At 37.0% G+C, this 27,826-nt stretch overlaps 1 protein-coding gene across 1 annotated transcript; it reads right to left on the bottom strand.

Moving 5' to 3' along the window:
• Positions 1-812: 812 nt before the first annotated feature.
• Positions 813-5,361, bottom strand: ARL14EP (ADP ribosylation factor like GTPase 14 effector protein). Its single transcript, XM_032843424.1, has 3 exons — positions 4,915-5,361; positions 2,995-3,122; positions 813-1,959 (listed from the first exon to the last, which is right to left on the bottom strand). Exons 1-3 carry the CDS (start codon positions 5,335-5,337, stop codon positions 1,731-1,733), a joined length of 780 nt encoding a protein of 259 aa, XP_032699315.1. The 5' UTR covers positions 5,338-5,361; the 3' UTR covers positions 813-1,730.
• Positions 5,362-27,826: the final 22,465 nt, after the last annotated feature.

The raw sequence follows: 27,826 nt of genomic DNA, 5'->3' as shown, positions 1-27,826 counted from the left end.
CATCTGATTAAACCAAAGTACTCTAATATAAGGAAAACCAAGCAAAAACCTAATTTAGTGGCAATGTCCTAGATGGTAAGATTTTAGACAGATAGCTAACTGCTTAAAAAAAGTTATCACCCACTCTCATCTTCCAAACAGCACCCATACAAATCCCATAAAAACTAGTACATTAAGATTCAATTTTCAAATAATTTATATTCTCTCTCAACCAGTGTTTCTCTAACTTTTTTCCCCTCATTATTACTCCCTTAAAGCTTTCTGGCCTTTTAATCCTAATTACCACCCCATAAAACTTTAATGCCATCAATACAATGTATCCCTATTTATGTATTATATGTATATCCATGCTATCCGTGCTTTATACAAAGAATGAGATTTTTCCATCAAGAACAAACTTTTACCAAGAACGTATGGTCTAAACAATGAAAGGTTTACAATACTAAGGCTTTTTTTTTAAAGGGTAAATTGTGAGATAAATTTTAGCATTTAGATATGTAGATTATTTCCAAAATACTTTCAATCAACCACCTAGTTTTATCAGAATTAATTTTTCCTGTAGTAGGTGGACACTGTTCTCAGCTACAGTCCTTAGCTTGAATAATAGTGCAGGACCATAAAAAACAGCCATTCAAAGCAATTTTAACAATCAATGGGGGAAAATATTCTGTGACCTTTAAAAAAACTGTCAAGATATTAAAAACGCACTCAGTTATAAACAAAAAAACCATGAAAACACTGTAAAAAAGTATGTTAGCATACTGTAATTTAAAACATCAGAAATATTGAGAAAGTATTATTTCACTGTAAAAAACTAATCAAAAGGGGTTTGAACAATACTTGCCTTTTTGTTAACTTAGGATACTAAGTAAGCATCTATTCTATGCCATTGCGAACTGTCATATTCAAGTTTGGATCAGTTTCCACCATTTTATCATTTGTACTTTCAATGTTGCAAAATAACTAATCTCCTTTAATGTGAAGTTTTTACCATCAATTCCTCTGGGACCTATTCAACCTTCTCGTCACAACCAATTTCCTTATTACATGAAGCTTGTCTCCATGAGGTCCCCTCAGCTGCATACTGAGACTCAAAATTCCCATCAGTGATTTCTTCCGTAACTCCACTTACCATTCAGTTCAAATCTCACATCTAGCATTACCATTTTTCATTTCTTCACTCATTTTTATCTTTGTTGGCCAGTTCTTTTGATGATCTACTTTTGTAAAATGTCACATGGGTGATAAGAGGACAACACAACCACATACTTCGCTGTGAGTGCACTGAATGACAGATGTGCAGTAACCAATCACCAGCAGAATTTGAGAGAAGTACTGTGATTGGTCAGTGATGATGAAGCACGTCTGTTACATAATGATCCTTGGACCAAAGGGCTATCAGGGAAGTCTGTACTTCACCTAACTGCTCACAGTACAGACCGTGCTAACTGAAATTTGAGCTGTGCTAATGGAGGACGGTCTTTGCCTCCTTGTTAACATTGACCCAGACAGGCTTAAAGAGGACTGCTGAGGAATAGCCCATCTAAATTTCCATCAGATAATGAATCTTAAAGCACCCTAAATGCAACTTTAGTGCCCAGTGAATGTATGTTGAGGTGGTTTTCAAATTCTCTGTCATTTGGCAATCAACTTTAAAATTTATCTTAGGATGATAGAATTTTAGAAATAGAGAAGGCATCTTTAAAGAGCCCATAATTTGATACCACAAATTATCCAGCATGTTTGTTATGAATGATTTCTCCTCCTTCGATTTCGATTTGCTCATACAGCCACTTGCGGTCACAACGGCATTCAGCTCCACATTTGGTGGAACCACAGGCAGGACAAGCATAGAAACATCCTAAACAGTCTTCATCGAGGCAGTCACAAAGGTCCATTCCACTGAAAATTAGGAGACCCTGGCTATCATAGACCTTACTCTTCGCTGGTATCACTTGTCTGTAAAATAAAACACAAGATGAATTATAACTCGCAAACACATTATTTTTTAATATGTTTTTGAAAATAAGGTAATGAAAACAAATTTAAGGTGTAATATTTTGAATTAGAGATGATGTCCTGCAAAACTAGTACATAACTTACCAGACTCAAGCTTACTCTATAATTAGTAGTAAATGAACTCTGTTGTGAGAAGAGACCTCATTCTAAAGTGTGGAGACAAATCCAAGAAGCCTGAATATGCCTCTACAAGTCCATTTAAAAGTCAACTCAGTCCATTCCTTTACCATTTCCAAAAAATATATTTGTTTGAAGTATTTTCCCCTTACCTTAACAGCAACAACAGAGAACGACAGCTTAATAGTGGGACATTCTGTTGGTTACCAATCTCTTCCTATGACCCTACTTGTTTTTATACTGCAATTAATCTGTTTCTTGTTCTTTAATAGACTCTAGCAAATATGGCTTAAAAACAATGAAATGACTCAGTGGAAAACCTTAACAGATGGAATAAATGGCATATGTAGAAAATAATTCTGAATGATTGTACTAACATTTCTTTGTCAACCTGTGCTTCAGAAATGTTCAATTTAAAAAGTCATATTCTAAACAATTTAGTTTTCTCAATCATTCTGTTGACTGTACCATAACTGTTTCTATTTTAGACATGTAAAAAATAAAAAGCAACCTTGAATTCTTCTAAGATTGACTTTTTGGCTGCCACCCATAGAGAAGTGATATACTAATTACATAATACCAATACTTTTAAAAAACTGTTTTAGGTGTAATATGTTTAAATTTGAATTCTCATGCCAAAAATGTTAACTTGTTCACTTCATTGACTCTTTCTTAGAAATAAATTTTTAGATTTGAAAGGGATGCCTTGATTTTTATGTAGTCCTTGGAGAGTATTACTAATCCCAGATCATCTAATTTAAAACATCTACCCAGAAAATTCAAAACTTAAAATAGTGAAGCAATACAACTTCACTTGAAGCAGCAAGTTAATAGGTCTTCAGTGAACACAGAGCTTACCTGTCAGAACCAGCAGTTGCATTTTTTGTGAGCCTTCTTTTTTCTCTTTTACCAGTTTCTGGAGCAAATTCAGTTTGCTTTCCTGGGTTTGCAAACTGCAATGACCTCAAAGCTTTTGCAGTTCTTCCCTGAATGAAGGTAAACAAATTATCAACTCAAATCTTGACCATCTACCATGAAGAGATTAATATTTAACTTAATGTTAATCCAGATTATTCCTTAACCTGAAGGACGGTCTGGAATTCACAAAAAAATAAGAAAAAGGTTTTAGAGCCCAAGTACAACCTTTATACAGCCCTAGACTGAAGTTTACGGGTTAATTTAGTTGTAATATTTTCATTACCTGATTTTAGTCTCTGGCATATCGGGGGGGGCAACAGGCATGGTAAAAACTGCAATGGCTGTTGCTGAGATGGGAGAAAACATAGAAAAACTGCTTTATAACCCATTGGCATAACACTGAGGTTCCTGGGGTACCTGGCAGTGGAGTATATGTATGACTCATGATCTTTGGGTGCTGAGTTCAAGCCCCATGTTGGGTCTGGAAGTTACTTAAAAAATATTAAAGCTTTTAAAAAGCAAAACAAAAACAAAACTGAGGTTCCTAATATCTTGAGTTCTTAAGGAAAGGTTCTACTTTATATATTTTTAATTTTTTTAATTTAATTTTTTAATTTTTATTTTATATATTTTTAAAAGCAGAAAGGTAATACGGTTTCAAGTCCTGAAATAGTATTATCATCTTTTTAAAAAGCTTTGGTAAAACAAAATTTTGATGGTTAAGGATTTAACCATCATTATTATAATGAATTCTATATATATCATAAATAATATATAAATAATATTTATATATAATATTCTATAATATTATACATATATACATATATATAATGAATTAATGATTCATTATTTGGGGAAAAAAACAGTTTATGTGATATATTCCACAAGAGCAACAAATAAATGAAATGGACAAAACTCTAAAGTGACAGCAGCAAGAACCTAGTATGAACTGCAAGAGAACACTGGGTCCTAGAGATATATGCCTCTGAGGGGAGAACAAAAGGGTAGCACTACATATAATTTAAAATTTTAATTATCTTTTAATTTGGCTTATTACTATAATGAAAAGGAGGAAATTGAGAAAAATATCCCAGCAGCAAGAATTATAAATTGGTTTTAAGTAGAAATTTTGAGAAGTGCTCCTTTGATATACTTGTCTTTGTTCTACACCAAAGATAGCTTTATGAAATCTCAGTTTTTTCCTCATATAGTTAAATAATCTGGACGTAGGCATGTGAAAAAGGGAGTTATAAATATTTAGTATTTACAGTGTAAAAATGTATGCTTTTTGACCATAGGGAGTTCTTAAGTTAGCAAGTAAGAACTCAGAGCTAGAAGCAATGGAAACTCACAAGCATCTAAAAAACCCAAACAAGAATGGTATTAGTGCCAAAGGAGAAAGAAAGGTTGAAGAAACAATTATTGCAAATCACTTCTCTGGTGTTTATTTTAAAGCAGTCATTTTTAAGTCCTTCATATAAAAGGAGAATTCATTTTGCTATACAGATCCTCACTGGCTGGCAGGTCTCACTGAGTTACTCTGGTATTAGAAAAGAACCTAAGATAACAATTAAGTCCTGGCTTTACCAGAATGTTCTAAAAGCCACCCCCAACATCTTAGCCCTAGGAGTTACAGCTGGAGTCTTGGACATAATATGCTATTCCATTCTCTTCCATTCTTAAGCTTATTTTATCATCCAGTCTGGGTATACAGAAATATTTAGAAACACCATTTATTTTCACCTCCCCAGCTTTAATTCATAATTAGTATAATAAATAATAACATAAATAGGATTTCTTTACAATTCGACAAAACCGCACACTGTAAAACAGCAGGAAGAAAATGAATGCTATACATACATCCGAATCAGGTTTTCTTCTCTGCCGGTCTTCAGAATCAACATCCACACTTCCATTGATTATCTGTGTACATTTTGGACAAAGCTTCCAACCAGGTACAAGCTGCCTTCCAAATTTTGCACTCAGAAAAGTGGCATCATCTAAGTCAATTACATGCAAATTTTTTTTGGCTAGTTTTTTGTGTATGTTAAATGGGTCACAACATGACTTCTGCAAATCCTCAAATCTGTCAATGTAAATTTTTGCATGATGGAAGCAAATGGTATTGTTCCCAGAAAGTGTCATTCCAGTTCTAAGTTGAAGTAAAAGCATATCATTTGATGACAATTCTTGCAAAGTCTTGAAACCAGTGTGACGAGTGTAGTAGGTTTTATGGCACTCATTTGTGGTACGAAGCTGAACTCCAACTGAACATGGATCCATCACTCTGGATTCCAGCAAATTTCCCTTGATCTCTCTCTAGTAGGTCATGTGCTGATTGCCCTAGAGAAAACACTGAAGTCAGATTTGTGCTGCGAAATTTTTATCTGGGAAACTGAAAAAGCATTTGATAAAATTCTACACCTATTTAAAAGAAAGAAACTCTTAGCATGCGAGGAATAGAAAGACATTCACCAAAAGCTTACAGTAAACATTATTTAATCATAAAACATTAGAAGCATTCCCTCTAAAGTTAGAACTCCAAAAGAATACCTGCTATTTAACACTGTATTAAAGCTTCCACTGAACACTGTATTAACAGGGATTGAGAAGAAGTAGTACTACTCAAAGATGATATAAATATCTACACAGAAAATACAAAAGGTTCAACAGACGAACTATTAAAACTAGTTAGATAATTCAACAATGATGCTGGAAACCTAAAACATTAAGAGACCTCACAAAATCAATCCTACAAAAGACATGCAAGACTTTTATGGAGAAAATCATCGAACAGAAATACAAAAAGGATCTCCTAAATAAATGTAGAAATTAATCATGGGAAATCTTACTGAGGCGTATAAACTCCCTGGGAATTTATCTGTAAATTCAATACTATTCCAGTCAAATCCCAGCAGGTATTCCACCCACTCCCCTTTGGAATTTAGCATTTGGTTTATATGGATGAGTAAAAATCCAGTCAAGATAGTCTTGAAGGAAAACAAAGTCGGGTATTTATTTGCCATAAAGCTGTTATAATTAAAAGTGTGGTGTTTAGTATAACAGTAGTATAGACAAATGCAGAATAGTATAGATGAATAGATCCATAAAAAGATGAGGGCTTGGTGTAGTATATGACATGTGATTTTATAAAATCAGTGGGTACTGTGCATTAATGGGGAAAAGACTGAATGAAATACTAGGGGGTAAGCAGCTAAGCACATGGAAAAAGACAGACTAAGATCTCTTTCTCACAAAAATCAACTCCAGATGGATTAAAGAATTAAACAAGAAAAGAAAAACTGTACTAATGTTTCTAAGAAAACATAGAAGACTTTGCAACATTGGGATAGAGAATGTCTCAAACAAGAAAGCACATACCAAAGGAAAAGATGGATACATTTGATTATATGCCAAAATTAAACATTTCCTTATAACTCTAAAGGAGGAAAAACAGTCCCAGTCACACTTGAAAGGTATGGTTGGGATTATTATCCTGAATATACATAAAAAATTCTGACATTTACAGATCAATTAGAAAATGACAAAGAACCCATTAGAAAACTAAGCAAACAGAGGCACCTGGGTGGCTCAGTTAAGGTCTGCCTTCTGCTCAGGACATGATCCCAAGATCCTGGGATCCAGCCTCGCTTTGGGCTACCTCTCAGCAGGTAGTCTGCTTTTCCCTCTCCCTCTGCACCCTCCCGCCTAGCTCATGATTCTCTCCTTCTCTCTCTCTCAAATAAATAAATAAAATCTTAAAAAAAAAATCTAAGCAAATACAGATACTCAATTCACAGAGGAAGAGAACAAAATAGCCAATAAATGCATGCAAAGATGTTCAACCTTTATAGTTATAAAAAAAAAAGGTGCAAACTGAATACCATTTCTCAAACACTTGCTGAGCAAAATTTTAAAAATCTGATAACCTAGTGCTGGTTAAAATGTGGCAAACTCTTACATGCTCCTTATACATTGACAGGAATATAAACTGTAACTGCTTCAGAGTCTTTTTGGCAATTTCTCACAAAATTAAACAAGTCCACATTCCAGGATCTTGCACTTTCTGGTCTAGATGTCTGCCAAAAAAATAAATGTCCCAAAAGAGCACAAGGACTTTTGTGTATTTATTGTCTTTGAGCATTGTGCATTTACATTTGAGCATTTACCATCTTTGACAGTGAAAAGTTGGAAATTACCTAATTTTAAGGACGAGAAACCATAGGTTACTCAACACTCCTATAGGACAGTTAACCACAGGAATTATAAGAATCACCATGGATAAATCTTAAAGATAATCTTAAGTGAAAAAGTTGTAAAAGAATACATTTATGTAAAATTTTAAACACACAAAATAGCATACATGGTTTATAGATGAAAATAAGAATCATGCTAAAATATACTTGAGTAATAACAATTTTGTGGTATACATATTTCTTTCTTTTTTATTTTAAAGATTTTATTTATTTATTTGACAGACAGAGATCACAAGTAGGCTGAGAGGCAAGCAGAGAGAGAGAGAGGGAAGCAGGCTCCCTGCTGAGCAGAGAGCCCAATGTGGGGCTCGATCCCAGGACCCCGGGACCATGACCTGAGCCGAAGGCGGAGGCTCAACCCACTGAGCCACCCAGGCGCCCCAACTTAGTTGAATTCTTAAGGAAAAAGTCACAAATACAAGTCAGTAGGGAAAAAAGTATTGAAAATATATGTGAACCACTGAAATCTGGGTGGTGGCAAGTGTTGAAATAGCTAGGATTCTGCTATTTTGCAAGTGTTTTTCTAAACTTTGCTCCATATTAAAAAAAAAAAATGGTTAGAAAGCTTAGATACTTCCCAGTGTTTTGTTCAGAAAAAAAAAACAAAAAACCAAAAAACCCCAGAATCATATAAAACCACATACAAAGATGACTCCAGTCTCATGTAATAAAAAATAGTGAATACATATATATCTGTTCTCAGTTAAAATACTATATTTAAAAAGTTAAAAAATAGAATACAATCTAAAGTTCAAAATGTTACTGAACATTTTTAACTTAAAATGTTTAAAAGCTAATTAAAATGGAGCATATTTATGTATTTTTATTCTATTTCAACCAACTTTTAAAATTTAACTTCCCAGTAATGGTGTCTAGTGCATCAGATAAAATAGCTTGTATTATACAAATAATTAAATTTCTTTTAACAGAAATGTGGGTTAAAATAAATGAAGGAATAGAAAAGAGGAAGCCAGAGATACAGTTATAAAACAACAAACTATGCTCTACTGTACTAGAACAGACACGGGACAGAAATCTGGCTCTGACCTTAACAATCAACACAAGGAAAGAAACTTGATTAACAACCTCCTTAGCACATTATGGAAACTCCTAATGTTTTCTCTCTCATTGATGCTTGATTCCTTACATTTGTAATAACTATCACCAATTTATAGCCACTGATCTGTGATTTTCTGAACATAAAATTATTTCTAAGCATCCAAAGACTTGGACTACCCTGACCATATTTAATAGGAAAAGCATCTAGGAACTTAGAAATTTGTTTTAGAAATTCTGTTTGTCCATAGAATTAATATATTTTTACCCATTAGGGAATTCTTTTCCTTGGCTACTGGGAAATCTGTTCCTTTAGTTTCCTTTTATCTTTTTTTTTTTTCCCCTTCATTCTCAACTTATTTTGAGGCAGGCATTACCTTGATACAAGACCAATGACATTCTAAAACAGGAAATAAATAAGTAAATAAATAAATAAAAATTAAAAAGACCAAAATTCCTTGTGAACATAGGCAAAAAGTTCATAAAAACAATTTAGTACACAGAATCCACAACTATGTATAAAAAAGTCACAACCTTCAAAAGTGTCACTAAATTGGGCACCTGGGTGGCTCAGTGGGTTAAAGCCTCTGCTTTCGGTTCAGGTCATGATTTCAGGGTCCTGGGATAGAGCCTGCATGGGGCTCTCTGCTCAGCAGGGATCCTGCTTCCCCCCCCCCCCGCCCCTCTGCCTACTTGTGATCTCTGTCAAATAAATAAATAAAATCTTAAAAAAAAAGTGTCACTAAATTAAGAAATACTTAGGAATAATTTTAACAAAACATGGAACATCTGTACACTAAAATCTACAAAATTTGTTAATATTTTAAAAGACCAAAATAAATGGTGAGAAAAACCATACCCCAAGACACAAAACTGGTTGACTGTTCTCCTCATGTTAATTTATAGATTCAATGCAATCATAATCATAAATTAATAAGCTTCACCTAAAATTTACACAGAAATACAAAGGCCTTCCTACAACCAAAACAACCATAAAAAAGAATAAAGCTAGAAGGCCTTCCAGTCCAATCAGAATGAACTTACTCTAATCAGGATGGTATGGAATTATCTTTTTTTAAAAGATTTTATTTATTTATTTGACACAGAGAGAGAGAGACAGGGACAGAGGAAACACAAGCAGAAGAAACAGGAGAGGGAGAAGCAGGCTTCCTGATAACAGGGAGCCCAATGTGGGACTTGATCCCAGGGTCCTGGGATCATGACCTGAGCCGAAGGCAGACACTTGTTGACTGGTGCCCCGGTATGGAATCATCTTAAAGACAGATATATACATATCAGTGGGATCAAATATAAACCCAAGAGATATATCCCCATTTATATGTACAAGTGATTTCTGGTAAAGGTATAAAGCCAATCCTATGGGAAAAGTCAGGTTTTTCAACAAGTGGTTTTGAAATAAATGGATATCCATATGAGAAAAATGAACATTGACCAGTACCCTACACTATAGATGAAAATCAAGATAGTTCATAATCTTCAACACTAAAGCTAAACTAAAGACTTATGGAGAAAGCATTGGAGACCATATTTATGATGCTGTGTAGACAAAGATGTCTCAGGAAACAGAAAGCAATTACCATACAGAAAAAATGATAATTAGGTTTCATTAAGACTACTTTTATTCAATGGAAGTCAAAATTTCAAATATTAATAGCAAAGCCGTATATTGAGAGAAAATACGCAAACAGTATTTATCAGCCAAATCCTTGCATCCAGATTAAAAAAACTGCAACTCAACAATAAAAAGACAAACCATTAACATTGGCAAAAGACTTAAGTAGACATTTCAAAAAGCAAGATATATAGACAATAGACAGCACATGAAAAACATCTGACAGCCATTAAAAAGAAAATCTTGCCATTTGCAATGACACGAATGGAGCTCGAGTATATCATGCTAAGTGAAATTAACTCACTCAGAGAAAACAAATACCATAGGATTTCACTCATGAACTATGGGAAGGGGGAAAAGGAGAAAAAGGGAGAGGGAACAACCCATAAGAGACTCTTAATGACAGAGAACAAACTGAGGGTTGACTGAAGGAGGTCGGTAGGAGGTAGGTTAGATGGGGGATGGGTATTAAGGAGGGCACTTGTGATGAGCATTGGCTGTTATATGTAAGTGATGAATCAATTCTACTCCAGAAACCGATATTGTACTGCATGTTCACTAAAATTTAAATAACAAAATGAAAATAAGAAATAAAAAATATTCCAGTGAATGTATACTGCAGTATCACTGAAATAGTGCAATCTCTAAAGACCAAGTAAGCAATTGTTCATGTGTTTACTTTCCTTTTATCTTGTCTAAATTACTACATAGTTCATGAGAGTTTATTTTATTAGCAAGACTCTAAGTTGTGCCTGTGTACTTAAGTGATCTCCCTTATAAAATCGGAAATATGATTAAACTCCTACTAAATCACTTTTTTCTGATAAGTACTTGCTTGGACATCTTCCACAACAGCATAAATTCTTTTATTAACCTTAAACCACTATGAACCTGCACTCCTAGTTGGAGAGTACAGTGTTAAATAATTCAACTTAACCATGACCCTATCAGTCCTTGAAAACATCCTCTTCTGGTAAACAGGTGCTTCCAACTATTTTGAGCTCTTGGCATACTTTTGAGTACTAGAACTTTCGGAGGAACACTTGAAGGAATTAAACTGTTGCACAATACCATTTTATTAGCAGCCATCCCTCAGGTCTCACTGTTAGAGTAAATTTACTATTAGAGCAGGTAAAATACAGTATGCTCAGTTAAATATGAATTTTAGATAATGCATATATTTTAATTGTATCCCAAATACTGCTAAAAAGTAATGTGGTATTTGTCTGAATTTCAAATTTAAATGCACACCCCATATTATTTGCTAAATTTGGCAACCTCATTTACTATGCATTTTTTGCATTTCCAGTAAGTAGAGATGTTTCTTTGGTATCAGCTTCACATTACGCCCAACTTCTTACTTGTTGCTAAAAGAAAGCTGAACTCCCCACTAATAAATTACAGGACCTGCTCAGTTTAAAATTAAAATGTCCTAACAGAAGATAAACTTCCAGTTACAGTAAAAAAAAAAAAAAATTAACACACTGATTAAAACTCAATGGCACAACTGTACCACTCATTTAAAACTGTCATAGTAAAAGGTATACACCTGAATTAATGAAGTCTTACTGCTTAAAGTCTTACGTTAAGTTTGTTTCCTGATCTACTATTACGCAGTTTGTTCATGCACAGCTAATGCAGGGCTAAAGGAAAAGTCAGGTTAGCTCAAGGTGCACAAAATTTCAGCTATGATCTTAAGTGGTTACTGCCTGCCTTCTAAAAATTACAGCCTCTGGCTGCTCCTCCCCTTTTGTATTACTCAATGTCCTTATTTCTGTCTTCCTTCCCTAAAGTTCTGCTATAGAGCTCCTTGGATCTGTTTCCCAGCAACTTCTTTCTTTTCCTAACTTTGGTCTGTGTTCTAGCAATGTGGCCACAATTAATATTTATTATTTTCAAGTGACAATCCAACAGCTTCATTTTGCTGTCTTCACCTGTATGATGCAATGTTCTCCAGGTAATGATGTAATGATTAATCTAACACCTTCTTAATTAACAATCAGAAATGCCCTACTATTCACTGTCCAAGAACCAGTACTTCACAATCAGCTGGGAACCTATTTAGAAAAGAAGAATCTCGGTATGGACCCTAGACCTACTGAATCAGGATCCATATTAAAAAAAAAAAAAAAAAAATCCCCAGGTTATAGGTAAGCATATTAGTTTGAGATCCACTGCTTTAGGTAATTCAGTTAAGAGATTATTAACCAAGCATTTCCATATTTGTAAAGCATATTTTTTTAAAAAAAGGAAAATACACACTCACACATGAACTTGCCTTCGAGGAAGTCTGACATTTAAGGAAGGTTATGAAGGGAGGAGAGTCATAAATTTGATAAAACAGATGTATAGAGAACTATGCAGAGATGTTGAAAGCAGAGATGTCAAGGTTTTCACGTTCTGATTACAAGAGCTCTGGGTCTTCCACTGCCTTGCTTCCACTCTTTTAGAGCTGACAACTGTAAAGGTTAGCAAGGCGAATGCAATTCTTGTCTATATTCTTGTAACTTCTGTCTAATTGAGTTTCAATGGATTTCCTGGCCCACTGTAGAAGACCATTTTGCCTCCATGTGCTCCTTTATTTTAATATTCCTGATCAAGAAATATGTCTGTTCTTTTATCATTTAAACTGGTTATAACATCTTACCAGTTCTCTCATTAGTAAGGGAAACAAAATCTGTGTGTTCATAATTTCACAATGTGTGTGACAGTCATGATTTTACTTCTGCCCCCTCTTTTTGTGGAACTTTGTGTGTAAAATTCTTTTAAACAGCAAAAGATTAATTTGCTTTAGCTAATCACTTTTACCAGTAAAATATTTAGTATTCATCACGGAAGAAGAAAAAAAAGTACTGCTTAGATAAGATGAAAACCAGTAACAAATGAAAAACCTCAAATGCATTCATTTAGACCTGTTTAATTTAGTTCTTTTGCCCCACCTTTGGGAAGATTTTTACTATGTTAAAAATGAGATCTAGGTTTTCAAGTACTTTTTTCAACTACACCTAGTGAAGTAGGATTTATAAATACTAATACTTAATTAGTCACGGAGTCTCCTAAGGCCTTCCTCTAGAGGTGTGGGCGAATTTTATTTGTATACTTATTTTCCATTTCAAATAGCAAAAATGCCTTTTGAGAAGTTAATTTTATCTGGAACCTGTGTTCGTGATTCTTTAAGAGTCATGGTCAAAGAAACCTTCCATTCCTCTCCTAATGGCTTCTACAAGACTCTGAGGATACCCCCTTGTTTACAGATGACTAGGAAAGATTCTTTGCCTCAGTTATAAATTTGTCAATCTTTTATCTTAAAGATTTATTTGTTTATTTGAGAGAGAGAGAAAGGAGAGGGAGAGAGAGAGAGAGAGAGAGAGACAGCATGACCACATGCAGTTTAGCACGCACGGGCCAGTGGAGAACAGAGGGAAAGGGGAAGCCAACTCCCCACTGAGTGGGGAGGCCAATGGGGGGCTCCAGGCTCCATCTCACAACCCAGAGATCATGATCTGAGTTGAAACCAAAAGTCTGCTGCTCAACCGACTGAGCCACTGAGGCGCCCCTATAAATCTGTTAATTTTAACTGCATGTCAAAAGTGACCAACTGGAACAAAAACGTCTGTTAGCTATATTTTAAGTATCTCTCCTGCCCCCCAAGTCCCAGAACTTTGGTCCACCCTCAACCAGGGCTCAAAATAACTCCTCCAGAAAAGAGGCTGCCCTCAGGGCAAAACATTCTAGAATCTGTAATCCAATCAAGGTATCTGTTCTAGCAACCTTTACTCCTCCCTTGAGATGCTGGTAGATCTTTTGGTCAGAGAATTATCTCCATTGCAATAGTTCCCTTTCCCCTATGTGCATAACCCTTTCAAATAAAGTCTTTACTAACTCTGGATTTTTTTTTATTTGAAAAATCCCTAAAATTTTTTTTGCATTTTGGGTTTCTGATGCTTTAGGGTTGCCAACATTTTATTCAGTGCCTAAATATAGTATGTTTTCTGATTCTAAAATTAACATTTAATATTCTTATAGCACTACTAGAAGAGTCAAAAGATAAGGTAGTAAGTGTGGAATAGATTAGACCCCTTGTTTTTCTTCTACCACCTTAGGCAGTAAATAAAATTATTTGTTCCTTGTATGACTTAAACACTGCAAGCTCAAGAAAGAAGTTTTTTTTCCCCCTAAATTGAGGTATAATTTACATGTAACATTATTAGTTTCAGGTATACAAGGTAATGATTCGACATTTGCATATATTATGAAAGATCACCACAATAAGTCGTTAACATCCATCACCACGTGGTTACAAATTTTTTTCTTCTGATGAGAACTTTCAAGATTTACTTCTTTAGCAACTTTCAAATATGCAGCACAGTGTTATTAACTATTGTCACTATGCTTACATTACATCCCGTTATTTATTTTATAACTGTAAGTTTGTACCTTTTGACCCCCTTCAGCCATTCTGTCCACCCCCCTCCTCTGGTAACCACCAATCTATGAATTTGTTTTTTGTTTTTTAATAATTTAAAATTTATACATGTAGGGGCGCCTAGGTAGCTCTGTCAGTTAAGTGTCTGCCTTCGGCTAGATTTATGATCTATCCCAGGGTACTAGGTTTGAGCACAGCGTCAGGCTTCTTGCTCATTGTCAGGCTTCCTTGTGGAGAAGTCGGCTTCTCCCTCTGCCTCTGCCCCTCCCCTCACTTTTGCTCTCTCCCTCCCCCTCTCACTCTCATATAAATAAATAAAAATCTTAAAAAAAAATAAAATTTATAAATGTATATATTTGGATTCTATGGAATAAGCTTTTAAGCATTATCACTTGCTATCCATTACCAAACTCTAAGGCAGGCAGGCTAGATGTAGCTGAGCAAGCTCATACAAGGAAATCACACTAACAAGCGTTCCTAGTAACACAAGGTCTAGGACATTATTGCAGGGCACCTACAGGATTGAAGCAGGACACCACAGCCATCACTGCCACTAACAAAGCAGGGAAAGATAAGGTTTTTTTCCTTCCCCAAATTTAGAGAGAGATTTCCCAAAATATTTTCCAATATGTTGGTTTCCCTCAATACAGCTTTTCCAGTTTCCTAATTAGTGGGAAAAAGCATTAGGAGAAAATTTAGCCAAACAAGAAATTTGCTGAATTTTTAGGTCAACTTATAATAAGAGTCTTTCCCTTTCATGACGAATGCCTTTTTTCTTTTGGCGGGGGGGGGGCAGGAGAGTGTCTTAGAAATTTACAAGGCATTTTCCCAGATTATCTCTTATTTAATGGGAAAAAAAATCATCTGTCCCTCCTTTATGAATCAGCAGTTTTAGTCATAGGCATACACATACACGTCATGCCTCTTGCAACTGTCAACTTTTTGTACCCATTATCTTCAAATACTAACTTACTCACACAAGTGAATGGACACTAGAAGGGGTGAAGAGCCAAAGAGATAGTCTTTAATCCTCAACAGTCAGGCCCAACAAGGAAGGTAAAGAATTACAAACCAAAATATAGTCAGTAGTACCACTTAAAATATTTGGTTAAAGTGCCTGAGACTAATAAGTGCCAGGTACAGCACCAAGCACAAACATCATCTCTTTAATCTTGACAACAGTGAAGTACGATCATCCCCATTTACACATGATGAAACTGAAACTTAGAGCTCTACTTACATGCCTAGCACAGAGCCTGTTATACCATTCAAGTTCTTGCTTAATGGAAAAAAGAAAAAAAAAAAACCCCACAAACACTACTTTTACTTTATATGAAGAACTCCTCTTAATTAGGCCCTAATGATTTACTCTAGGTTTACCTAATGTACTCCCCTCAGATTTTTTAATGCTTTGTCTAGCATACTTTCAGATCATTTAGGGAACAATTTAGCAAACCCTTCAGGCTTCCAAATTTGTAATTTGCCTTTAATCTTCTAGTCTTTAAAGGCCAAAGAGAACTGAAATGGGATTTCAACAACTGAGAGATTATTTCCAGACCAAGAAAAATTAGCAAAGTTCTCTTTATTCTACCTGATTCTGGATGTGGCCCAAACTGCCAAACAATACTTAACACTATAGTTGTTGAGTAAGTGATCGTGAAACCAAACTCTAAATCATTCCCTTGAAAATACTTTTATCTCTTCCTAAAAAATAAGAGTCTGGACCATCTAGCATGGCATTACTTGTTCAAATGCCGCACACTCTAGGTCAAACTACATGACCTGCAAAGTTCTTTTACACTTTATAGGGTTCTTCTCTGCTTGGACAGCCCATGGACCTTTCTGTGCCAGGCTATGCTAACTTATTTTTCAGGGCAGCACCAGCGTCTTTGCCTTTCTGCTGTGCCCTAGCCAAATACTATTATCAATAGGTTCTTCTTTCTCTGTGACTGCAGAACAATTTAACGGTGCTAAAACTTTTTCTCTATTCTCAGCTGTGGGAAGGCAGGAGCTGTATGGTTATACTTTCTGCATCACCTAAGGCAAAAGAGGAACTGTATTGTTGGTCTTTCAATAACATATTAAGCTCTGTGAGGTCAAGGAATCACCCAGTTCCTGTTTTACAGTTGTAGCTTCTCTGGCATCAACACCAGCACTACGTAAACAACGTCTTTCGAATACACGTTTTGAAACTGCCACAATCTCACACCGAGGAGGCTGAATCTCTCCAAACCAGGGTGAGGAGGTCCGCAGGATGCTGCAATTATTCCCACCCCAACAGCATGGTGGTCACAAGCCTAACGCCCCCAGCTGACATCATGTTTCAAGCCACATCATGTTTCAAGCTCCCATATACAACCAAGGATCATTTATTGTATTTATCCTACTGGGATGGGAAAAAGAATACTGATCGGCCTCCGGCCTCAACCGAACAGCTAGGGGTAGGGGGGATGCTCACTAAAAAATAAATAAAAATAAAAATAAAAAACGAAACTGGAGCGATACAGGCTGCGAACTAGGTTCAAGGCCGTAATTACCCTCTAGTAAACAGCGAATGCCTAAGTCATAGCTTTGCCGGCCCCCGGTCTTCCGAAAAGAGGCGACAAACCCGCGGAGGACACAAATGCGACAGAAACTGTGCTGGGTCCTGACCCAGGGGGCCCGCAGATGAACTAGGGAAAGTCGGGGGCTCTGCAGGGTGGCGGGCTGCGGGAGGCCCCAGCCAGCCACTGGAAGTCACTCTCACGTGCCTGGGCCTCCTCTCCCACCTCTCCTTCCATATCTCCATGAACCGGCCCTGGCTCCCCCTCTCACCCACGGACCGGTCGCGCCCTTCCCAGAGCCTCCCCCCATCCCTTCCACCTTAGCTCGTGGTCTCCTCTGCGGAGTTTGGGCTGCACCCGCATTCACGTAGGGCCGACTGGGCGGCCGGCTTTTCCTCACCTCACCGCGCTGCCACTGAGAGGAAGACGGATGAGAGCTAGAGAGGCTCAGCGTTACCATAAAAAGGGAGAAGCCTAGAGCGATCCAAGCCAGGCCCGCCTCCCGGGCGGAAAGGGCGGGGCGGCGTTAATTGGCAGAAGATGCAACGTGAGGCAATGGTTGCTTCATGAAGCCACTTCAGCTTGGCGGTCTGCTCCGTGTGTGCTCTGAGGTTAGGGAATTGGGAGCTCTCTGGGGCCATTTCTTATAAGATGCAGGTTCAACTGACTTAGATTGTGTTCGCAAATCTCGGCGCCCGTGCGCGAGGCCAGATTTTTGCACCCCACTCCTCTAATCCCTGGAGAGGTGAACGAGTTACAAGAACCTCAAGAACAGACCCTTTATTTACAGTCTCACGTTGTATGTGATTTCTTTTGTTCAAACGAAATGTATGCCCAAATGCATCTCTTTTATTATAAACTATAAAAATAGCTATGTTTATTACTTAAAGTAAAATGTAGGCTCCAGGAAGATGCTTGTAAAATTTGTGAGGGAAGAAACCGTGTATTTCGTGTACCCTTACCGTCTGCCACAGTTGAGGTGCTCAGTTTTTAAAGTGGATTTTGTTCATCTAGAGTTCTTGAGAGCTTGTAATCTCTTAGACTGAAGGGTCTCAGCCTCGAATGATTTTCAGGTGTGTGTGAGTGCGGGGAGGGGCACCCAAACTTGTGTTTTTGATGAGGCAAGTGAAAAATGTGAGACGGGGAAATAAGATAAGGCACACCAACACTCCAGCTTGCTAGTAATATGAAACACACCGCTGTAGGTTGATTTATTTTATTTTATTAATTTAATTTTTTATTTTATTTTTTAAAAAAAATTTTCAGTGTTCCAAGATTCATTGTTTCTGCACCACACCCAGTACCCCATGCAATACGTTCCCTCCTTAATACCCACCACCAGTCTCACCCATCCTCCCACCCCGTTCCTTCCCAAACCCTCAGTTTGTTTCTCAGAGTCCACACTCTCTCATGCTTGGTCTCCCCGCTCCAATTTCCCCCCAATTCAGTTTTCCTTTCCTTCTAATGTCCTCCATGTTATTCCTTATGCTCCACAACTAAGTGAAACAATATGATAACTGACTCTCTCTGCTTGATTTATTTCATTCAGCATAATCTCCTCCATTCCTGTCCATGTTGATACAAATTTGGGTATTCATCCTTTCTGATGGAGGCATGATACTCCATTGTCTATATGGACCATATCTTCCTTATCCATTCATCCATTGAAGGGCATCTTGGCTCTTTCCACAGTTGGGCAATTGTGGACAGACATTGCTGCTATGAACATTGGGGTACAGGTGGCCCTTCTTTTCACTACATCTATATCTTTGGGGTAGATACCCAACAGGGCAATTGCAGGGTCATAGGGTAGCTCTATTTTTTAATTTCTTAAGGAATCTCTGCTTTCCAAAGTGACTACAACAATTTGCAGTCCCACCAACAGTGTAAGATGGTTCCTTTTTCTCCACATCCTCTCCAACACTTGGTTGTTTCTTGTCTTGTTAATTTTGGTCATTCTAACTGGTGTAAGGTGGTATTTCGATGTGGTTTTGATTTGAATCTCCCTGATGGTTAGTGACGATGAACATTTTTTCATGTGTCTGTTAGCCATTTGTATATCTTCTTTGGAGAAGTGTCTGTTCATGTCTTGTGCCCATTTTTTGACATGATTATCTGTTTTTTGAGTATTGAGTTTGAGGAGTTCTTTATAGATCTTGGATATTAGCCCTTTGTCTATAGTGTCATTTGCAAATATCTTCTCCCATTCCATGGGTTGCCTCTTTGTTTTGTTGACTGTTTCCTTTGCTGTGAAGAAGCTTTTTATCTTGATGAAGTCCCAAAACTTCATTTTTGCTTTTGTTTCCTTTGCCTTTGGAGACATATCTTGAAAGAAGTTGCTATGGCTGATGTCGAAGAGGTTAATGCCTATGTTCTCCTCTAGGATTTTGATAGATTCCTGCATCACGTTGAGGTCTTTTTATCCATTTTGAGTTTATCTTTGTGTATGGTGTAAGAGAATGGTCGAGTTTCATTCTTCTATACATAGCTGTCCAATTTTCCCAGCACCATTTATTGAAGAGACTGTCTTTTTTCCATTGGATATTTTTTCCTGCTTTGTCGAAGATTATTTGACCATAGAGTTGCAGGTCCATATCTGGACTCTCTACTCTGTTCCACTGGTCTATGTGTCTGTTTTTGTGCTAGTACCCTGCTGTCTCAGTGATCACAGTTTTGCAGTAAAGCTTGAAATCAGGCAATGTGATGTGCCCAGCTTTGTTTTTCTTTTTCAACATTTTCTTAGCAATTCGGGGTCTTTTTGGTTCCATACAAATTTCAGGATTGTTTGTTCCAGCAATTTGAAAATGCTGGTGAAATTTTGATCGGGATGACATTAAAAGTATAGATTGCTCTGGGCAGTTTAGACATTTTAACAATGTTTATTCTTCCAATCCATGAGCATGGAGTGCTTTTCCATCTTTTTATGTCTTCTTCAATTTCTTTCATGAGTGCTCTGTAGTTTCTCAAGTACAGATCCTTTACCTCTTTGGTTAGGTTTATTCCAATGTATCTTATGGTTCTTGGTGCTATAGTACATGGAACCAATTCTCTAATTTCCCTTTCTATATTTTCATTATTAGTGTATAAGAAAGCAACTGATTTCTGTACATTGATTTTGTATCCTGCCACACTACTGAATTGCTCTATGAGTTCTAGTAATTTGGGGGTGGAGTCTTTTGGGTTTCCCATATAAAGTATCATGTCATGTGTGAAGAGAGAGAGTTTGACTTCTTCTTTGCCAATTTGAATACCTTTTATTTCTTTTTGTTGTCTGACTGCTGTTGCTCGGACTTCTAGTACTATGTTGAACAACAGTGGCAAGAGTGGGCATCCTTGTCGTGTTCCTGATCTCAAAGGGATGGCTGTCAGCTTTTCCCCATTGAGAATGATATTTGCTGTGGGTTTTTCATAGATATATTTTATGAAGTTGTTTTAATGCAGTGAGCCTAGCTATGGTCCATCCTATGCCTTCCGTTCTGCCCTGCAACCAAGCAGGGTTTTGCTGCTCACTAAAATCAAGTCAGTCTTAGAACCAGGTAATGGAAAAGGCAAAAAACAAGGGATAATCTCCTTGACTGTGTCTAAAGGAGATCACATTCAATCATTCTTTTGTTACTTTGTGGCTGGTACTTTGCTAAGAAATAATGAAACAAAGAGAATAAAACTTATCTCTGCTTTGAAAGAACTCAGACTAGAGACAGAGGAGTAAACAGTTTATCACAGTGTTGTGTGATAAATGTCATAATAGAAACACAAGGATATGAACAGGATAAAATGAGAGGCATGAAATCAGGGGCATTCAGTGGGGAGATTAATGGTTGAATTGAGCTGTCATATGGAAAAACAACTTGATACACTGGTGGTCTCCAAGTACAGTACTAGTTAAGCTATCCTAGAGTTAATGAAACAGAAGGCTTACAGACCAAATTAAGATGCTTGAATAACTTGGTTTATTGAATCAATTTAAATACCCAGTGAGAAGCAAGGGAAATAATTGGAGTAAGTTGACACACTTAGGGTGCAAGCAAGTGGAAGGACAACATCACCTGAATCATGAGTTATGCAATACTCCTATGTTCTGTCTGCCACATTAGCCTTTTCCACTGATGATATGCTTGTGAGGACTAGAGTTAAGATCCTACCAAGGAGGCCCACAGGTGGAAAGTGCTTTGGGCTAGTGGCACACCCTGCTCTGTTGTCTATGCAGGGAAACATGCCTGACCACAATCAGAGCCTACTAGTTAGTTTGATGAACAGAGCGCTGATTTTATTTGCATTTCTTGGATAGAGCACATACATATGAAACTATACTAGGTGTCATGGGTAGCTAATTTAGGGCTGACAAAGCTTTCAGCCCAGAGATGGCACAGTTACTCATACCTTAGCTTTTTTTATCCTTTTTGACTATCAATGACCCTCTCCCATCATGTTTTTTATTTAACTTTGGCATGCCTTATAGTTTACAAACTTACTATGTATATTTGACACAATTCTGCCTATATTTCACAAAGTATATAGTTACTCATATTCTATATATAAAACATCCCAGGAGTTTTGCATTTATCTCATAAGCTACTAGTGTGCTTAACACTTCTTCTGACTAACACTTTTTATGACTTTCTTCCATCCTTAAGGAAACTGCGAGGAATTCAGGATAATTGGAGTGGGAAGCTGGAGAGGTAAGTAGAGGACAGATAATACCTCCTTTGTTGCATATTAGAAATACTAGATTTTATACTGAAGAAAACTGCAAAACTATAAGGAGAGTGGGAAATAGGGAAGAGGTCCAGTCCTGGGCAGGAGGGCCAGATGGAATCTCTTGCCCTAATGCAGGTGATTAATAATGAAGGCCTCAATCAACCAAGGCAGTGGCTCTGTGGGGTTAGAAGGTGATTCCTAGGGGCGCCTGGGTGGCTCAGTGGGTTAAAGCCTCTGCTTTCGGCTCAGGTCATGATCCTGGGGTCCTGGGATCAAGCCCTGCATCAGGCTCTCTACTCCGCAGGGAGCCTGCTTCCTTCTCTCTCTGCCTACTTGTGATCTCTGTCAAATAAATAAATAAAATCTTAAAAAAAAAAAAAGAATCTATTAAAAAAAGAGAGAGAAGGTAATTCCTATGACGTCCCAAAGACATTTGGTAATGTGTGGAGACCTTTTTGATTGTTCAAGCTAGGGGGTGCTACTGATAACCCCTGGGATAAAGACAGGGAAACTTCTAACCATCCTACAATGCACAAGACAATCCCTCACAACAAAAAACTGTTGTGATATCAATGTCAAGATTGAGAAGAAGTAAGGGATTTAAGAAAGCATAAAGAGAATAGAGGTTAAGCAATTAGATTTAGTTGGATTTTATAACTGATTAGATGTAGATGTGAGGAAGAAGGAGAGAATGATTTTAGGGTTCTAGCTTGGGTAACTAGGAGGACAAAGGGTTAGGGAAAATAGAGACAAAGAAATGTTAGATATGTTAAGTTTGAGACATCCCCAAGATATGCAGTAAGCAGCTGGAAAAAAAAAAAAAACAGAACATGAGAACAAAATTGAGAATCTTCTTAATAAGAAAGGTTTATACCAGCTTAGATTAGAATCTCTACAGATAAATTCTAAGAATCTGCATTTTTGGCAGGCAATTAAGTGATCTTGCGGCATGCCAAAATTTGAGAACAGTAGTTTTAGGTCTCAGAAGAGAGGTCTGAGAAACAGACAGTGAGGTAGCAGGAAAACTAGGGAAGAGCAGAGTCCCCAAAACTATGGAAGGAGAGAGTTGAAAGCAGAGGTTTTATTAGTACAAGAGGTTGCTATAAAACAGTACTGGTCGTGAGAAGTCAATGAGAGTCACATTTTTCCAGTTGCAGTATTACAAATGTAAGAAAAAGCAGGTGAAAATAATTTTAAAACTCTCTTTTGTTTAACTGATTATATCTAGAACATTTGGACATGTAATTCATATAAAATTAATATGGTGTGTTATATCCTTTTTCCATACAAAGTCCTAGAACTCTGGTGTGCCTTTCATACCTCTAGCACCTCTTAATTTGAATTCACCACAATTCAGGTACTCAGTGGCTACATGTGGCTAGTGACTACCATATTGGGTATCATAGTTGTAGAAGGTCAAGTAAGAAAAGAACTGAAGCATAATCTTTAGCTATAGTAATAAGGGTTATCATAGATAGTGTGATAAGAACTCTTTCAGTGAGGAAGTCAGAATATACCCAGGTAAAGAATGGGAAATTAGAGATGATAACAGCAACCATAGAGAACATTTTTGAGAATATTTGCTATTAATAATAAAGTATGAGGGGCTTTTTGTTTGTACTTTTGAAGATGAATTTAAGACAGCATAATTCAGTTTTTTATGTAAGGTTTAACAGTTATATTTGAACTTCTGCTTGTGCAGAATTGCCTTCCCCCTGGAAACAACTAGAAAATTGGGCATAATGTATGAAGTGACTGTTTTCAAACATTGGACAATAGGCAATACATAATTGTGATCCCTGAGAGAAGAGAAAGAAGGTAAGTCCTACAATGACTCCAGCCTACTACATGGAGGGCAGAACAGGGAGGAAATTTAAACAGAAACTAGTCATTTCACTGAATGGAGGAGACAGAGAGGGGAATTGAGGGAAACCCATGAGAAGATATCGGAGAGGAGGAAGTGGCACAGAGAGAGGTTGGTCTGCCTGGTATAGCCTTCCCCTTGTTGTTTGGCTGAGTATTAATCTGTGCAATGAAGACTGAAATTCCATGAGACCTGGTGCCAAAAAGCAGTAGGTCAAACACTTTTTGATGCTTACACAAGGCTGGGAATAGTTTGTGTTCCCATCAGCCAGAGTAGAGAGACCTTGTAATACACATATTTTTACCAATCAAAACAAGAATAGTTGGAGCCTGGTCAAATTGCTCGCTCTGTCTTTCAGGTCTCTCTACTTAGGCTTGTTTGGTCTTCCTAATAGCATAGTAACTAACCATAGGGTATATGGAATTTATTACATAGTGGCTCAGAGCTCCCAGTGCTTGTGTTCCAGCAAGGGGAAACTGTATAGCCTTTTATGGCATTTCCCCTGGAGGCGTGTATTGTCACTTCCACCTCATTCCATTGATTATATGCAAGTCATTGGGCCTGGTCCAGATTCAAGAGGTAGGAACATAGTACCTACCTCTTGATGGGAGCAATATAAAAATAATTTGCAGATATATTTAAAAACTGCATAAAATGGCACAGTCTAGTACCAAATCTAGTAACTATGATAATTTCAAAGTATATTTATGAATATAAGTAATATTTTAAGATATCTGTTACAACTTTAATTTGATACAAAAAATCTGTGATTTCTGTTGGTGACTAAGTTTAAGGTATTATAAACACAAACGATGCTGCACTAGTACTAATAGTTACAACAGTTCTGTGACATCAGCTGGGAGACAGCGTCAGGTCTCACAGGTTAAGGGATCAGTCCTCCAAGATTGCCGCTTCCCCACTTCAGATGCTAATCATAGTGCTTCTGAGCCACAGGCTATAAATCAGGTTCAATTAATTTGCTAGAGTAGCTCACAGAACTCAGGAAAACATTTTAATTAATAGATTATCAGTTTATTGGAAAATGATATAACAGGAACCACCAGGTAAGAGATGCCCAGGACAAGGTATGTAGGAAGAGGCACTTTCCTGCCCTCTCTGGGGCACGGCATTTTCCAAGAAAGTTACATTTGTTCACCAACCTGAGAGATTTTCTGAACCTTGTGCTTTTGGGTTTTTAGGGAGGCTTCATTAAGTAGATATGATTGATTAAATTACTGGCTACCAGTGATTAGCTTAATCTCTAGCCCCATTTCCCTCCCAAACTTTCTACCTTTTCAATAGTCCATTAACATAAACTATGGTGTGGTTTAAGGGGCTCATTATGAATCATAAAAGACACTTTTATCACACTGACCACTTAGGAAATTCCAAGGGTTTTATATTCCTGCTAAAAAAGAAGACCAAGACCAAATATAAATTTCTTGTTATAGATTATAATATCACAATACCCTTCACATGTATATGTATATATCTCATTAATATACACAAACACACACACACACACAAACTCATATAGAAAGTACCTGGCACACAGTAAGCTCTCAGTAACTGGTAGCTATAATTACTCCTGCTACTATTTATGAACCTCCAATTATATCTGGGAACACTGGAGTGATCAGCTCACATATGTTCTGTCATTCATGACATGTTATGTTCTAATTTTGAAAGATGGATATTAACCTGCATTATGATTTGTTGTTATTTGAACCTTTATCTTCTGACTTCCCTCTCACCACTTTGTACCCTCTTTCCTTGCAATAATATTTAAGCGTTGATTGATTTAAAGAAATGCGATATAGGGAGTTTAATGACTGGACAGTAGGACAGATTGAAGCTGCATTTTTAGCTTCTGATTTTTCTCATTTGAAGCAAAGATTTCAGACTGTTGTGCGGGTGGTGTGGGGGAAGGAAATGCAGATCTGTTCACAGCTGCTACTCAAAATACTAGCCATATAACCAGGAGAGAATTTGGCTCAAATTAAAATCACTGGGCTCTTCATTGCCATCATAATCACTATTGTATCAATTAAGATTCGTTTGCATGTCCACAGTGTGTTTGGCACTACATCAAGGAAGGAAGCTGATGATCACAGAAACAGTTAACCATTTTGCTTATGTCTGAGAATGACCCAAATGGTATAAAGAAAAAGCAGAAATAAATCATTAAAATTTTGTAATTCAACAGCACTTGGAATCATAAAATATTAGAACTGGAAAAGGATCCAACAGTTCTGTTGCACAGCTTTTTCCTTTAGAGGTTGATAAAACTCAGCTCCAGAAATAGTAATATTATACAACCAATATATAAGTGACAATTAGTAAAGGTTACACAACCAGTAAGTAATAGGGAAAGCCAAGACTCATACCCATGTCATCTAACTCAAAATGCAGTGTTTCCCCTGCTTTATCAGCCTACACTACAATCTACGAGTAAGAATCATATTGAAAACCAGAAAATACAATATTACATATAACTGTCTTTTGAATTACTCTCTCAGAAAATTAGGAGTCAAGCTCTTCGAGTCTGCATGTTTTAGCCTTTCTATATTGGCCATTATTAATGAGAGAAGTGGGTACTGACGGTTTTGGTGGGGATGTTTTGGCTTGAGGGGGCTTATTTAGATGAACAACATCAACAGTTCTAAGTATTTTTAGGGATTATGTGAGAGAACCCTCATTAGGCCTTTGGGCAGATCTTTGAAGAGCAATACTGCCTAGGAGCCAGCAGAGGGAGAGCAGAACATTGTTTTGCCAATTTTTACCAAGTTCCTGCTTGCTGTTTTACCTTTCTTTCTTTTTTTTTTGCACATATTTGATATATTCCTTCATGGTGATGAGAAAAATGCTACCTTTTCCTACTTTTCGGGGGAGGGTAGAGAATGCCTCTATTAAAGAATTGGCGTTTTATTTAACTTACTGGTCAACAGGCTATCAAGTGAGCTGTGTTTGGAAAGTCCTTAAGCATATTAGGAATTTATTTGTGTGGCCTTCACATGCTTTTCTGTATAATATTGGGTAACTTAAGTGATTTTGAATATATATAATCAAATATAGAGATTACTTCTAAGAGAAACTAACAGTGTAATAAGATTTGGAATTCTCTCACTAGTCACTTGATTTTGCTCTGTAAGAGGATGAATATAAACTAAATCCAGAGAAATTTTTAAATGATGACTTTTTATATCTAGAGTTTTAGAAATAAAGCCCACATGTCAGCTGAAGTAATCATCTACAAGCTTTTCCAGAAATCTCCAATAAATTTACACTTTCATTATTGCTTTGTTTTTGTACCTTCAGAGTTTGGTGTATAAAACTGAATGTGATACACACTTGTCTTCGCAGAGTTCATGAGAGATCAACACAGAAACAGATCGCTGAAAAATTTAATGGCAGTATTATACAGTGAGGCATATAGGAGGGGTAGTAAGAGTGCACGGAATGCAAATATCCAACCCAGTAAGGGTATCTGGAGTGATTCCTGGAGAAAGGCCACCTGAGCTAAGTCATAAAGGATGAGTATGAATGCATTCTATTTGATGCATTTTTAATCTTAATCTTAATATCCACATGGTTATTTGAGAGTGGCCATTCAGTCAACTATTACTATGCATTCCTAAGCTAAAGGTTTTTGGTTCACAAGTGGACACCGGAAACATGCTGGGCCAAACGGAGTCCCTCCCTAGGATTTTTCAACATGGGAACCAGTGAAACTGGAGAACTGTCGGCTGCTTTGTTTTCTGCCTTTTGTCAGAGGAAAACAACCATAATAACCTTGACATGACTTGACATACATAAGTTGAGACACAGACAAGCTCTGGAGAAAATGCATCTTCCCAGCATTCAAGCCTCTGGTTCTCTTGTTGACCACAGTATATATGCAGCTACTTACCTGTTCTGTTTCATGAGACACCCCAGTAAGTTTCTCTTTTTTCTTAAACTAGTATGAGTTGACTTTCTTTCCTTTGAATCCCAGCTGGTATAAAGAGTTACCAAGGTTGAGAGAGGGTGAAGGACATTTCACAGGCTGCAGAAGCAAAGACATAGAAACTTTAAAAGGCATGACCTGTATAGAGAAATATAAATAGTTCAGTATTGTTAAGACATAAAATGAAAGAAAGAATGCTGACAGATGAAGTGGGAAATCTGTCATTTTAGGCAATTTAACTTTACCCTGAAGGTAATGAAGAACCACAGAATAGTTTGTACGGTGACACTGTGATATCTGTGATTTAGATGGCTTACTCTGCCAGGAGTTTCCTCAACATTGCTCTCTTT

Source organism: Lontra canadensis, unplaced genomic scaffold (assembly GCF_010015895.1).
Source record: "Lontra canadensis isolate GAN:19392208 unplaced genomic scaffold, GSC_riverotter_1.0 scaffold140, whole genome shotgun sequence".
In the NCBI taxonomy this organism is placed as follows: domain Eukaryota; kingdom Metazoa; phylum Chordata; class Mammalia; order Carnivora; family Mustelidae; genus Lontra; species Lontra canadensis.
The sequence above is the reverse complement of the archived record's forward strand: the minus strand, read 5'-3'. Positions and strand labels throughout refer to the sequence as shown.